At 37.2% G+C, this 13195-nt stretch overlaps 1 protein-coding gene across 8 annotated transcripts in view; it reads left to right on the top strand.

Annotated features, from left to right (window-relative positions):
• SLIT2 (slit guidance ligand 2) overlaps positions 1 to 13195 on the top strand; it is a 292973-nt gene that overhangs the window by 165804 nt on the left and 113974 nt on the right. For all 8 annotated transcript variants that reach the window (XM_018561765.1, XM_018561764.1, XM_018561758.1 and 5 more), the window contains exon 5: positions 12826 to 12897. In XM_018561765.1, the coding sequence (XP_018417267.1) occupies positions 12826 to 12897 (72 nt within the window). The remainder of the gene's footprint in view (positions 1 to 12825; positions 12898 to 13195) is intronic.

Raw genomic sequence — 13195 nt, forward strand, 5'->3', positions numbered from 1 at the left:
ACCCTACCCGCTTTCTATACAGTTCATTACAAATCAGCAGGTGCCTTTTAAATGGTATGTTTTTGGAAGATGGACATCTCTACTGCATCGCTGTCGTACTGTAGATACTCGACAAAGGAAAAAAAAATAGTTTATTCCATTTAATGCTTTGACAACAAGCAGATGGAATGGAAGTTTTGCTAATTTGGAATTAATACACTAGCGGAATGATGGGTGGGGTCGGCCGCGTAATGCAAACACTTCTTCTTATTGCAGGAAAAACAGCTCAAAGTTCCAGGTTTGTTATAACAACATCAGAACAAAGAATATTTTGTTTGCATCTAATTTTATGCGGTGCACTTGTAACAAATTGATTTAAGTGCACTTTTGGAGAGTGAGAGAGCAAGACTGAATTGATTTTGTGGTCAATGAATTGACTTCCATGACGAGACTGAGGTTTGAGAGTTTTTTTTTTTATGCTAACAAGCAAACATAATCTTATTCAGATGGGGAATGATTGATGTTGCTTTAGTTTAATGTACTACATATATTACACTGGGTGCAGACCTGCTCCTTGATTTTGACTCCAGATACAAAATATGGACCTTTTATGATGATTGCCTTTAACATTCCAGGGTAAAAAGCAAATTGCAATCTCAGAAATGAATGCAGTCAAACCCAAATTATGTATACATATTTTAAGCACCATTACAGCATCAAATAAATAAGCATTTAAAATAGATTCATATTGTAAATGGTAAACAGAGTTGTATAAAAATAATATGAATTATTACAGTACTCTTGTGAGGTGTAATTGGTTTAGTGTGTACTTCAAGTGCTTACATTGGCTGGTAAACTAATCTGTTCTGAAAAAAAGCAGATCTATATACAATTCTTGATGTGCACACCATGGTCCTAAATGTACCCAGTTTGCCGGTTCACCGCTTGGAAGAAAATATGAAGTCTAAAAAGTACTAACTTTACTTACTGACATGGGTCAAAGGGTGGAGATGTGCTGTAGTCCATAACAGCCAATCATAGATCAGATTTAATTAGTCGGACACTGTAAAACTGCTGAACACCAATATCTAATTTGTTCTTAAGGATAACTCTACTAAAGCCCCATTTTAAGCAAAATATAAACTCCCTCCCGCCCACTCTAACGCATCCCACAAGGTTTATTGTTTTACTTGATGAAGCAATCTATGCTCACCTAAGCCCTCCATCCAGTTCCCTTGCCGGTGCCATTTACAGGTGTTGGTCCCTCGCTATTCATTACCTAGTCCCCATGTGATGACACTTCTCTTCTGGATCCTAAGAGGACCCTGTTTCTGGGCAGCCAATAGAAAGTGTCTGTCACGTAGGCAGTGACATGGACACTCAAAGGACCCCGTCGGAAGTCAACAGAAGAGGAGAGAAGACCCGGCCTGAAGCGTCAAGTGACCGCGGTCTTAGCTAAGTATAAAGGACATTTACAGGGCTATTCACAAAAGAGTTTGGGGAAGGCAGGGGAAGTGAACAAACTATGACAACATAGCTAATTTAGAAAAATTCTGCAATTCAGCTCACTTTCCAGTTCAGCTATGTTGTCCTAGATTGTTCACTTCTCCTGCCTTGTCCAAACGCTTCACCCTTTTGTGAATAACCCTGTAAAGATTTCTCTTTATTTGTATCCATGATAACTTAAAGGAAAGTGGGAAGGGGGTGACTATCCCAGAGATCGGCTTTAAAGTAGCTGTAAACCTAATCATGTAAATCTCAACTCTCAAGCTTTAACATGTTAAAATCATTAAATTAAAGGTCATTTTCAAACTGCAGCATTTATTAAAATACTACCTTGTGATCTGCCATAAAGGTTTTTGTTTAGGCACTTCCAAATGTAGGGTGACAACACCCTGTCCCTTTTTCCCCCTAGTGTTTCTGCATTGTGCTCCTGCCATACAGGCTTCAGATGCAGGTTACACATTACATGTGGCATGGTCCACCATTGTCACCACCAGGAAACCTAACCTGAGAAATGCCACCCAGCATGGGGTGCATGCATGTAGACAAGACATGGCTGTTAAAAGGCTGCAGGAGATAAGCTGTACTGGAATGCAACAAAGGATTAAAAAAGGTCAAAACAAGTATTTCATATAAACAAAATGGGAATGATGATGATGATGATACACAGGGCTTTAGAAAACTAATGTAATAAAAGTTCACCTAAACACGGCTTCCCCTTATTTACCAACTAAGAGACTATTTATAAAGTAAACATACACTTTGGAAATTGAATATAAATATCCACTGTCCCTAAGTGGGGTCCAGGTAGTCCATACCTGAGCAGGACCCAGGGCCAATAAGTATATGAGATGAATGCTATGTTAGCCCACATACAAATTAGAATGCTCCATATGTAGGGTCTCTCACTGTCATACCTTCCCTCAGATGTGTCCTAGGAATGTTTGGTGTATTATTCAGTGAAGTGAAATCATAGTTCCTCTTTTTCAATATACAGTTATATTATTATACACTTCACTTAGAGGGAGTGGATATTTATAAAACTTCAAATACATTTTTACAGTTAGGAATTATTTTCAATGATATTCATGAGGTTTTTTTTATTTTTGTGATTTTAAACATACATCCAAATAAAGTGTATTTTGTACATATTTGTGGCAACATACAGATAGTTTGTGTTTTTTTGTTCGTGGATTTACTATATTGCTTTCCTGTTTAGCATCTTACTGACAGTGCACTATCCATTTCTTCAAATAATATACAGTAATATTCCATTCATAGCAATGGCACCGTAATCATTTGTAGAGTGTCCAAAAAATCCAAGCAATGTGAAGAGAAATGCAGCACTTCGAATGACCACCGGGTGGCAGGAGTCTTAAATTGAAAACCTACCTTGTACAGTAGACCATGCTTGAGTAGGATAAAGATGTTCTATAATTCTATGTATCCAAATTATATCTCATGCCTGGCAAAAGAAAGCAAGATAAAGGAGATAAAGGCATTTGGTAGGTTAGGAAAACGTTTGGCAGCTGCCATTGTCATTGTTTTGTTTTTTCTTGTTTTGTTTACAGATTGGGTTGGGAAATGTGAAATTCAGATTTTGGGGTTGAGTTTTGCATATTAGGCTTGTAAAAAACATTTTTCTCTATACTTAGAACACTATTTCTAAATGTTGCCCTATGCAGATAATAATCACCTAACAAGAGTTTTTGCTTCAGTTTTCTTTTTTATGTAGAAATCACAAGATCTACAAATAGTAACAAGGGAAAAAGAAGGGATTCAGGGAAATAAAAGAATATTTAATCAGGATCTGCAGTATAATTTTGCCTGTGACTTTCTGGGTTTCATGTTACTAGTACATGTCAGATAATGAAACAAAGGATTTTTGTGAAGTCTCATTCAATTAGTTTTGATCACAGAAAAGAACACGATTATGTACATAATAATTCTGTGGAGGAATCTCTGTAATCTTCAATGTAAAAGAATTTTAATGAAACGACTTAAAATAACAGTTAAACTAATCTAACGTTAAATTAAAGCTGAAGATTCATTATGCAAAGAGCTGTATGTGTTATAAAATTGGCAAACTGGTTCAATAATATCAATCCTTGATTTAACTCCATAATCAATGCTATGTAATGCTGTGACTGTCTGTTAGGCATAGACTTGCAGTCTATACACAATACACCGGCAAGGAATGTTTCCTGTTTTAGGAGCTTGGATTGTGACAACAGCTGGCCACATGCAGACCCTTTGGTCCATCCGACACGTCGTCGTCCCTATTACACGTGGCTTGACCTGCCGCAAGTATGCCCATCTGTGGTAATATGCAAATCAGACAGATATGGACATTTGAACCAGTTCAAAAGGCCCATATGCTGTGGATAGTAGAAATCATTGCACTAAAGCCAACTCCATATGTGATTGCAGCTGTCTTACAATCATTTCTAATGTTTCCCATCCTAGCAATCTGATATTTGAAGTCCAAGGTTGCCCAAAGACAAACCAGTTAAGGAAACCTGTACTGAGAGAAGTGAACTATATGACCAAAAGTATGTGGACATCCCCTATAAATAAGTGCTTTCAGGAGTTTGCAGTGAAGGGCACTAATGATGCTACAACATGCAAAGGCATTTTAGACAATTGCATGTTTTCAACTGTGTGGCATCAGTTGAATTGCCCGAAACAAAAACGTTTCAGCATGACTGTCTCCCTGTGGTCAAAGCCAGCTCCATGAAGACATGGTATGGTGAGTATGGTGTAGAGGAATTCATGTGATCTGCACAGAGCCCTGACCTCAGCCTTAGTAAAACACCTTGGTTTGCTTGTCCAGCTTCAATACCTGACCTCACAAATGCTCTCTTCTAGCTTCCTCCTTATATTGGGTGTGAAACGCATCAAATGGTATCATTTGATACCATGACATTGTAATAATAGTGCACTAATTGGACTCTTTGTGGTCCTCGGACAATGAATCAATACTGCTGGTATCTGTATAAGGGAGGTCATGAGTGTATGCTAAATTTGAAGGAAGGATCACTTTTTTATGTGTTTTAACTATGTAAACTAATTTTTTTTTATTTTGTACCAATAAAGATGTAGTTTTAATAAAGTTTTGTATTGACCATTAGTGGTGTTCTTGATACCTAAAAAGCCCTTACATATGTTTTAATATTATATACTCCTTGTGGGGTGTAGTATCACCTAAACCCCATAATTAGTTCCCAAACTCTATTCTCTAATCTTGTGGACAGCCTGTTCTGCAGAGTGGAGGCTAATACAGCCTCAAAGGTCAGGATCAGCTCCAATATAATGCTCATATAGATGTGCTGACCAGGTGTCCACTAGCCGTTGGCCATATAGTGTATGTAGGCTGCAATAGCTTCTGAAAAAAAGTAGTTACCTGGCTATCTCTGGCTAGAATTGACTTCAACAATTTCTTACAGGGCTATTCACAAAAGGGTGAAGGGTTTGGAGAAGGCAGGAGAAGAGAACAATCTAGGACAACATAGCTGATTTGGAAAAATTCTCCAATTCAGCTCACTTTCCAGTTCAGCTATGTTGGTCTAGAATGATTGTTCACTTCTCCTGCCTTCTCCAAACTCTTCACCCTTTTGTAAATAAACAAAAATAAAATAAAAAGCATGCAAGTCAAAATTCCTTATCTACCTGTTCTAAGCATGTGCCTCAGAAATATTGAAAGCTTTGGATTGACATGATAGTCAGACAACTAGCAATCCGAGGAGAGGTCACAATAACGCTTTCCATATTCTCTTACTACAGGTTTCATTTAATGGTAGAGAAAATTCTAAACTTCCTGTCTCAGTAATTGGCCTGACTAGAGGCAACAAATGTGCAATGTGGATATTCATATAAGCTAATCAGAGATCAGCTTACTATAGTCCAAATAAGTGAAATGATTGTTTTCATGGTTACTGTATTTGTAGAACTACAATTCTGTCATATATTTTTTTTTTAGGCAAATAAACCCGCCAGTGTGATTTTTCATTTTTCATTTCACCCCTTATTTTGCACTATAGTACATTTATAATTAATTTCATATTTTTGCTCTTTCGTATGTATCGAAGAGATTTTATAGGCTATAGCGGCATAGCTTTTCTTTCTTTTTAAAGTTTTATTGCATCAATTTTTTTCAAACACCTTTTTAAATCCTTTACTGCATCCTTCTGCTTTTTTTTTTTTACAAGCTAAATGAAATCATAGCTTGACCTTTGTCTTTTCTGCGTTATCACATGTAGGAAATGACTCCGTATTCCATCACGGAGCATTATTTTATCATACCATCTTATGAAAGGCGATCAAGTATTTTGGAAAAGAAAACTACATCAGCTTTCTATATCTCTTCCCAGCAGTGGTTCAGCAATTTTGCCCCCCTCCCTTAAGCAATATGGGGACACATAAGTCATTAACCATTAGTCTGGGCTTTGAAACAAGTGGATGGAACTAGAAATTTATGATTGTACTGGCAGACTTTTAGGAAGGTTAAACCGTAGAGGGGGGAATAAAATTACTGGTAATTAAATTTGCAAGCAGGTTGCCATCTCCTAAAGATTTATTGCTCCTGCATGGTAGATGGTACATCCCTTTGAAACACAAACTGGAATACAATGAGGAATTGGCCAGCGTTCTTTTTTCTTTTTCTTTTACATAATTAAGCTCTCATTCTTTTTTAGAATGCTGAAGCAGCATTCAAAGGAAAGTCATAAATGAATCTATAAATAAGATGGCATTACCGCAAGGACATTATTGTAATGACTCGATGCAATAGCTTAGAATAATAGCTAGTGGCCTTTATTGTCTGACAGGCCTACTGAGATGAGCTGCAAGACATTATCTCTCTGTTATGTCTGTACAGTGCAGAGGAGCAGAACATCTCACAACATATGCTCCTTTCTCTATTCTACAACACTCTGTAATGTATGTCTTGACTTCTATTAGTTTCCATATGCTGTAGAATAATAATTACACCTAATAGTGTCCATGTCTCACAGCAGGAAAATGAGAGTCTTGTACTTGTCACATTGATGAACACCAGTCCCTGTGTTTAAAAGCTAGAGGAAGGTAAAAGGATAGGAGGTGCTCTTGGCAACTAAGCTATTATTTTGTCTTTAGGAAGTGAAGGTAAGAGTGTGATTGTTGGCCCTGTTACTTTTCTACAGCCATGCTGTGAGTGCACTGGCATACATCTGCATCCTTATCAATTGCTTTTCACCAGCAGTATGATTTACTCTTGAAGGATTGTGAATGGTTGCATCAATGATGAAGGCAATCACAAGTTAAAAATTGCAACTATTTTCAAGATGATCGTATGGTGTATAGAGCAGTTGACTGGCTCTAAAATGATCACTTTGGGTTTCTGGGAGTTTTTGCTCATGTTTTCACATTAAAGATTTTCACATTGAAATTGAATCAGGATGATGCAGGCATTTTTCTGTTTGTGCTGCTCCGAGCCATAATTTTAGACATTCAATCCATTAAAATGACCACATAGAGTTCTCTTTTACCACGGTTTAACTGTCCCCTCTCTTTCTCTCCCATCTTCACTCTTCAGGACAATGTGCATGGACAACGTAGAGCAATGCAACTCTATGTAATGCAGGACAACATATTACACAGCATATATTTGCCTCATATTTGGACTGCATTGGTCTGGCTTTGAAAGTTGTTAAAATTGTAATAGTTTATGCTTGTCCTTGCTCTTTCTCTGTCTTGCTCTTTATTTGTTTCCTAAGTAGAGAACATACACGTGTTGCACAAAGATGTAAAGCTTTCGAAAGAGGAAATCTAGTGTATTAAAAATGGTTTTTGCAATGCGCTGGCCACCTTGTACCTTTCATGGACCTGTCTAAATCAGCCCTAGTACATGTGTGTATGCATGTGTGATATGGACCTTAGATTGTAAACTCCTTGACAGCAGGCACTGATGTGAATGTGCAGTATGTAAAGCTTGGTGTGAATTGTTGGCGCTATATAAATACCTGTAATAAATAAATTATTGAAATGGAAGTTCCACTTGCCTGCCTGCCCCCTGCCACTCAAACTAACAGTACCAAAAAAATATATTAAAGATTTGACAAAGAAAAAGATAAAAATACTCACCCTGGCCTGGCTTTTGGGAGGCTTCACTATGCCTCACCGCTGCCTCCCAGGATATCTGGGCACTTGACAGAATGTATCCCAGCCTAATACAAGAATGGATTATTGTGGTATTTCGAGCAGCCAGGAGGAAGCAAAGGGCAGTGACATCACCCTCAGTATCTAGAATTCTTATGAAATATTTATTGTTAACCCTTATGAATGCTAATTTGCTTGGGTGATGAAGGGCTGGCGGAGAAGTGGACCTTCCTTTTGCATGAATGTTCTGCTTATTAAAATTTCAAAATAAAGGAGAGCAAGCATATACAAATGTTAGTCATATTAAATATTAGGTAATTACAATAATAACTCAAAATAGGCACTCATTTAAAAACACAGCAATATACCTTCAATATTCCATGTCATCACTGGTTCCTGTTATCACTAGTTCCATTGTCTCTTGTCCCAGCGATGTTGCATAAGCTGACATAGGATAGCATTCAGTGGTTATTGAGAAAATGTTTTGCGTTGCCCAAAACAGCCAATCAGACCCTCTCTTTCATTTTCTGTCCTATGCTGCAGAAGTATTACTGAACAGGAAGCTTACTGGAAATGTCTACACAGTGCATTGCGTAATACAGTACATAACTTTAATGTTTTATACATCTGCTCACCAGCGTGACATGTAACAATTAACATATGTTCACCCAGGCTGGCTAACAGGAATGGAGACCGCTCACAGTCTTACGTTCCTGTGTTTCTGATTAGCATTTGCATTGTGTTATGATTTGGTCGTAAATTCATCAGGCTGTACTAAGTGTATACTACAGACTTGTGGCCCTCATGGATTTTCTTAAAGGTGCCTATAAATCAAATTGACATTTGAACGGCTGAAGGTCATTATTTCCTTCAGTTATGGGATTGACTGTCAGCCCAGCACAGTCAGAGTGCATTTGGTAAATGACTCAATGTACATCTGAAATAGAAAGTTTGCTGTTTCCTATTAGACATGCTTCCTACGGTAAATAGGCAGAGTAAACTAACATCCATCTGCTAATTACACCCTGATTTCTGATCATTTATATTTTTTTTAGCTCGGTTCTTTGTAGTTGGCAGCATTTTTAAATAATTTCCAAGGACACTTTGGCGGTGAGCCTGGGAATATTGTTGCAGACAAACGCAGAACAATGCATTCTCCGTTTTATTATGGCCTGCTGAACTGCTTTGTTACCTTTTATTTAATTTAAAATACTGGTCTTCTATAAATATAATTTTAAAAGCACACCGAAAATGGAAATAAGATAAGGACTGAATCTAATTCAACAAAAGAAGAGATTTTATCATGCACTTAGGCACAACTGAAAACGTGGACATTTCTGGGGCACACATTTGTAAAACCTGGAACTTTCCCTGGCAACCAGGGATCGGCATTAACTTCGTTACTTCGCACAGTAAATTAACATCAGCTTTGTAATGCACCAGAAATTGCATTATGTCATGTCTGCAACGTTCTTCATAAACCTTCTATGGTTTTAAAGATAGAAACAGTTCAGTTTAAAAAACAAATGTAAAATCTTCTGTCATTTATTTTATTTTTGTTGTTTATGGTTACACATCTTTTTTTTATTAACAAATAAAGCAAATATAATTTTCTATTTGTACACTTCTCTTTCCGAGTACACCTAAGAGCAGTTCCACAGTGGTCCGCTGTCAGTGGTCCGCTTGCTTAAAGTGGAAGAAAAGTGAAAACAAGAAAAAAAATCATTGGAATGTAAGGGTTTTGGGAAGAAGGGACATGCAAAGTCTCTTCTGTTAAAAAAAAATTCTTCCTCTCTCCTCCACACACTTAGTAAATTTATGGCATCTCTAAGATAGTGTGAATGGGCTGGGTTCTGCGGAGGATGTAACTCCTAAGTAAAAAAAATACCTGTTCATCCTGGCAGAAATCTTGTAAGCTTCCTGTGCCCACTGCCTGTGCTTTGCTTTTATTAGTTAGCATTTATCCCAGCTATCCATGGACTACAGAACAATGTTATGGTGATAAGGAGAGTGAGAGACATTGGTTCTGTATTCATAAAACATGTTTTGTGCTAGGGTGTCAATGCTGCTCCTTTATAGATACAGTATAGTACGTTAGCATTGTCATCCAAGGGCAGGAAGTATGTTTATGGGACGGTACGCTGCAATATATTAGTTTTTTTGTGTTCTTGGGTTAAGATGCACTTTAAGTTGAACTTCAGACAAGTAGAAGCCAATCATGGAAGCTGCTGCATGAATTATCACCATGGCAGCCCGATACAGTGGCCATTCCTTGTAATATTGTTGAAAGCTACATTACCTCAGCCTTGTTAGTGCAAATCACAGCCTTCTTCGTTAATCTGAAAACAGCAAAGGCTGAAGAAAAGTGAAATTAAAGAAAGAGGTTTTATAAAGATTTTCTTCTAATTAACCATAATTAGTCCCTCATTGACCTCATCCTTTCTCTGCTTCTCTCTTTTCACTGTTTTTTAATGTTAGCATGTGAACCGTGGTTGTGTTTGTCTCCCTTTTTATTGTTTTAGTTTTAATATATTGAAAGTTTTAATATATTTATATTGTATGCAATTAACTTATCAAACATAGCAAGGGCAACATCATTATAGTGCCATGATAAACAGGATAAGCAAAAAAAAATTGTTAGCATCCTGAAAAAAGTGTAATTTTGTTCTATCTTTTGCTTATTTTTGCTTTTAAAAAGCACAGAAAATTATAATATTATTATTATAGTAATATGATATAATAATTAATATAATATTATTTAGTAGACAACACCATCAACAGCAAGCCTTGTTTGTCCCAAATAAAGAAATAAGTCTGATTTACTAAAGAAGTTAATAACTCTCCCACATTCAATTGTGTGAATATTCACTTTAATTATCCAATCATGTGAAAAGTAAATTCATATTTACTAATTTAATCGGCATATGATTGGGTAATAAAAGTGAACAGGAATGTGAGTTTCACATGATTCAATTACAGAAGTCAAGAGTTAAACCATTTATTGTTTGAAAATTATCAACTCCCTTGGAAAATCAAGTTATTTAGAATGTATGATGTAAAAATTCATCTGGTCCATAAAAGGATAAAGCAGCTTAAAAAAATATTTGAAGATATTTTTGTTACAGTCCTGGTGGAACAGCATTCTGACTGACTCTTTGGTATTACTATATTATGTTTCCTCTGAAAATGTATTTTGTATGATAAAGTCCTAGCCCAGATAATATAAAGCTTGGTTAAGCTGACAAAAAAATCCCCAAATGAGTGATTTTTGTGCTTGTTTTTGTCTGTATCTGTATATAGTTTGTATATATGCAGCTAATCTTCCCAGACAATGAAGGTGTTAAAAACCAAATGGTCATAAGCAGTTGTAAGCATCAGAGGCACTGTTCACAAAGATTTTCTATTAAACATTGTGTGAATATTCACTTTAGCTACCTGATCATGTGAAAAGCAAATTCCTGTTCATGTGTACATGATTTTCACATAATCAGATAACTGAAGTGAATGTTAAAAGTTTGTGAAGATATAACTAAATATAACTAAAAGCTATAAACAAGTCCCAAATCCAGTTATTATGTGATGCATAAGCCTCATAAAGTAAGCAGGAAACTACCTTCCAAGGAGCCAAATCCTCCTTCATTTGTGTTTCACATGCTCACCCTCCCAGACACTGCAGCTCACAGTGGGAGGTTTCAGTAACAGGGGCAGAGATCTTAGCCCAGAAAGTAGGGCACAGGACTAGGTGTAGCCAGGTGCTGAGTGACAAGCTACAAGTTGTGAATCAGCAGGGGCGATGCTGATAGCAATGCAATCTGTAACATGTTTTACTCTGACTGTAGTGCAAGCAGACACAGCCTACGTGAGAGTGGGAATACAGGAGCAGTGCAGCATCGTTGCCCCACCATCACAGGAAGCTGCATTAGGTGGACTTTCCCGGCAGGATTAACTGGTCTTTGCTGGACTAAGAGAAAACTGTTAATGCAGATGCACTGATAATTAGGTGCTGCAGCATATTGTTTGTAAACTCAACTCATCTAGTAAAATAGCCAAATTGTCACCCAGTCAGGAGAATAGACATAGAATGGAATTTACTAAGACTGGAAAAGAAAAAAAACTAGATCAGTTGTGCATGGCAATCAGTTTTCATTTTCAAAGCTTTAAATGGCACTAAACTCAGGAGTTACATTTTAAAAATCCATTCAAGTACCCTAACTATAAACAAAAATGTATCTTATTTGTGTATCACTCGGCTGTAGATCCTCAAATCATCTCTGAATTTGGTGCTGACACTGTCCTTCCTTCTGGAGGGTGGCTACTTTTGTTCCCCTTGGTCCCTGAGTGTGTTGTAGCCACCACTCCAAGCTCATTTCCCTGATGGACTACAATCTCACATTTAGTTTACTAATTTGTAGGGATGTCCAGATACCAGTGCTGATACTTGCCGTTTTCACGAGAACTGCCAGGGTTGCAGCGGTTGCAGCTGGGACCTGGCTCTAGCACTCCACCACTGTCCTGAAATCATTAGTCTGTATTGTTTTAGAAAAGCTGTCACATGACAATAAACAAAAATGTATCAGTACTTGTACCTGTGAGTACTTGGACAAGTATCAGTACTTGTATAAAAACAAAATCGAACATTAAAACAGAGATGTACAAATCCCAGGAGCTCCGTGTGCTCCTTACAAATGAGAGCTGACTCCTAATTTTTGAATTTTTCTCTAGTCTAGTCCTGGAGCTGGAGACGTATCTGTACAGGTACTTGTACCGAGTACGATTTTTGGTGTCTGGACATCCCTACTAATTTTTATTGAGACTGTAGTCTAAACAATTTAAGAAAAAGGTGGTTATTTACAATGCTCGGCTGCTCCCAATTCTATCTGCTCAGGTTGTAGTAAATTCCCCCAATAGTTCTTTCAGTTTTTCTGGGATGACAGTCAAGACAGCCAAAGCTTTCATTGTCTGACATTATTGACAATAGATTTGGACAGCCTCACCAAAATGCTATAACTGAAATAACTTATCTTTGTATACAATGTGGAATGTGATAGACAAAGTTACATAATCTTAGCAAGGGGCGGTGAGCGACTGTACATCAACCTCGCCTAAACAGACCAGGACCCGTCAAGCATTTACATTTGAAACCCCCTGTAAATTTATCCACATATCCATGCAGCAAATTCACATTTTCTTTTTTATTTCTCCTTCTAGAGACCTCAGTGAAAACCAGATCCAGGCCATCCCAAGAAAGGCGTTCCGTGGAGCGGTAGATATTAAAAATCTGTAAGTATTTTCCCGTAGAGCTGTGTCGTTTGGGGTTTATGACATTGTGTAATGCAGTGCATACCTTAATACCACAGAACTAATGTTTTATGGGATTCAAACAATATTTTGACCTCTTTCAAAAATATATACCAGCAGAAGTTCTGCACAGGAAATCATTCTTACATGTAGAACTCATAAAGTGCGATTTCTAATCTCACTCTCCTGTTTTTCATAAAGATATTTTAAGAGATGCAATAAACATTTTAACCCTTTACAATGGAAGCTGAGTTAATTACTGGAGCCAAAATGAATGGCT

The sequence above is a fragment of the Nanorana parkeri genome, unplaced genomic scaffold, assembly GCF_000935625.1.
Source record: "Nanorana parkeri isolate BGI_ZX_2015 unplaced genomic scaffold, ASM93562v1 scaffold543, whole genome shotgun sequence".
Lineage (NCBI taxonomy): Eukaryota > Metazoa > Chordata > Amphibia > Anura > Dicroglossidae > Nanorana > Nanorana parkeri.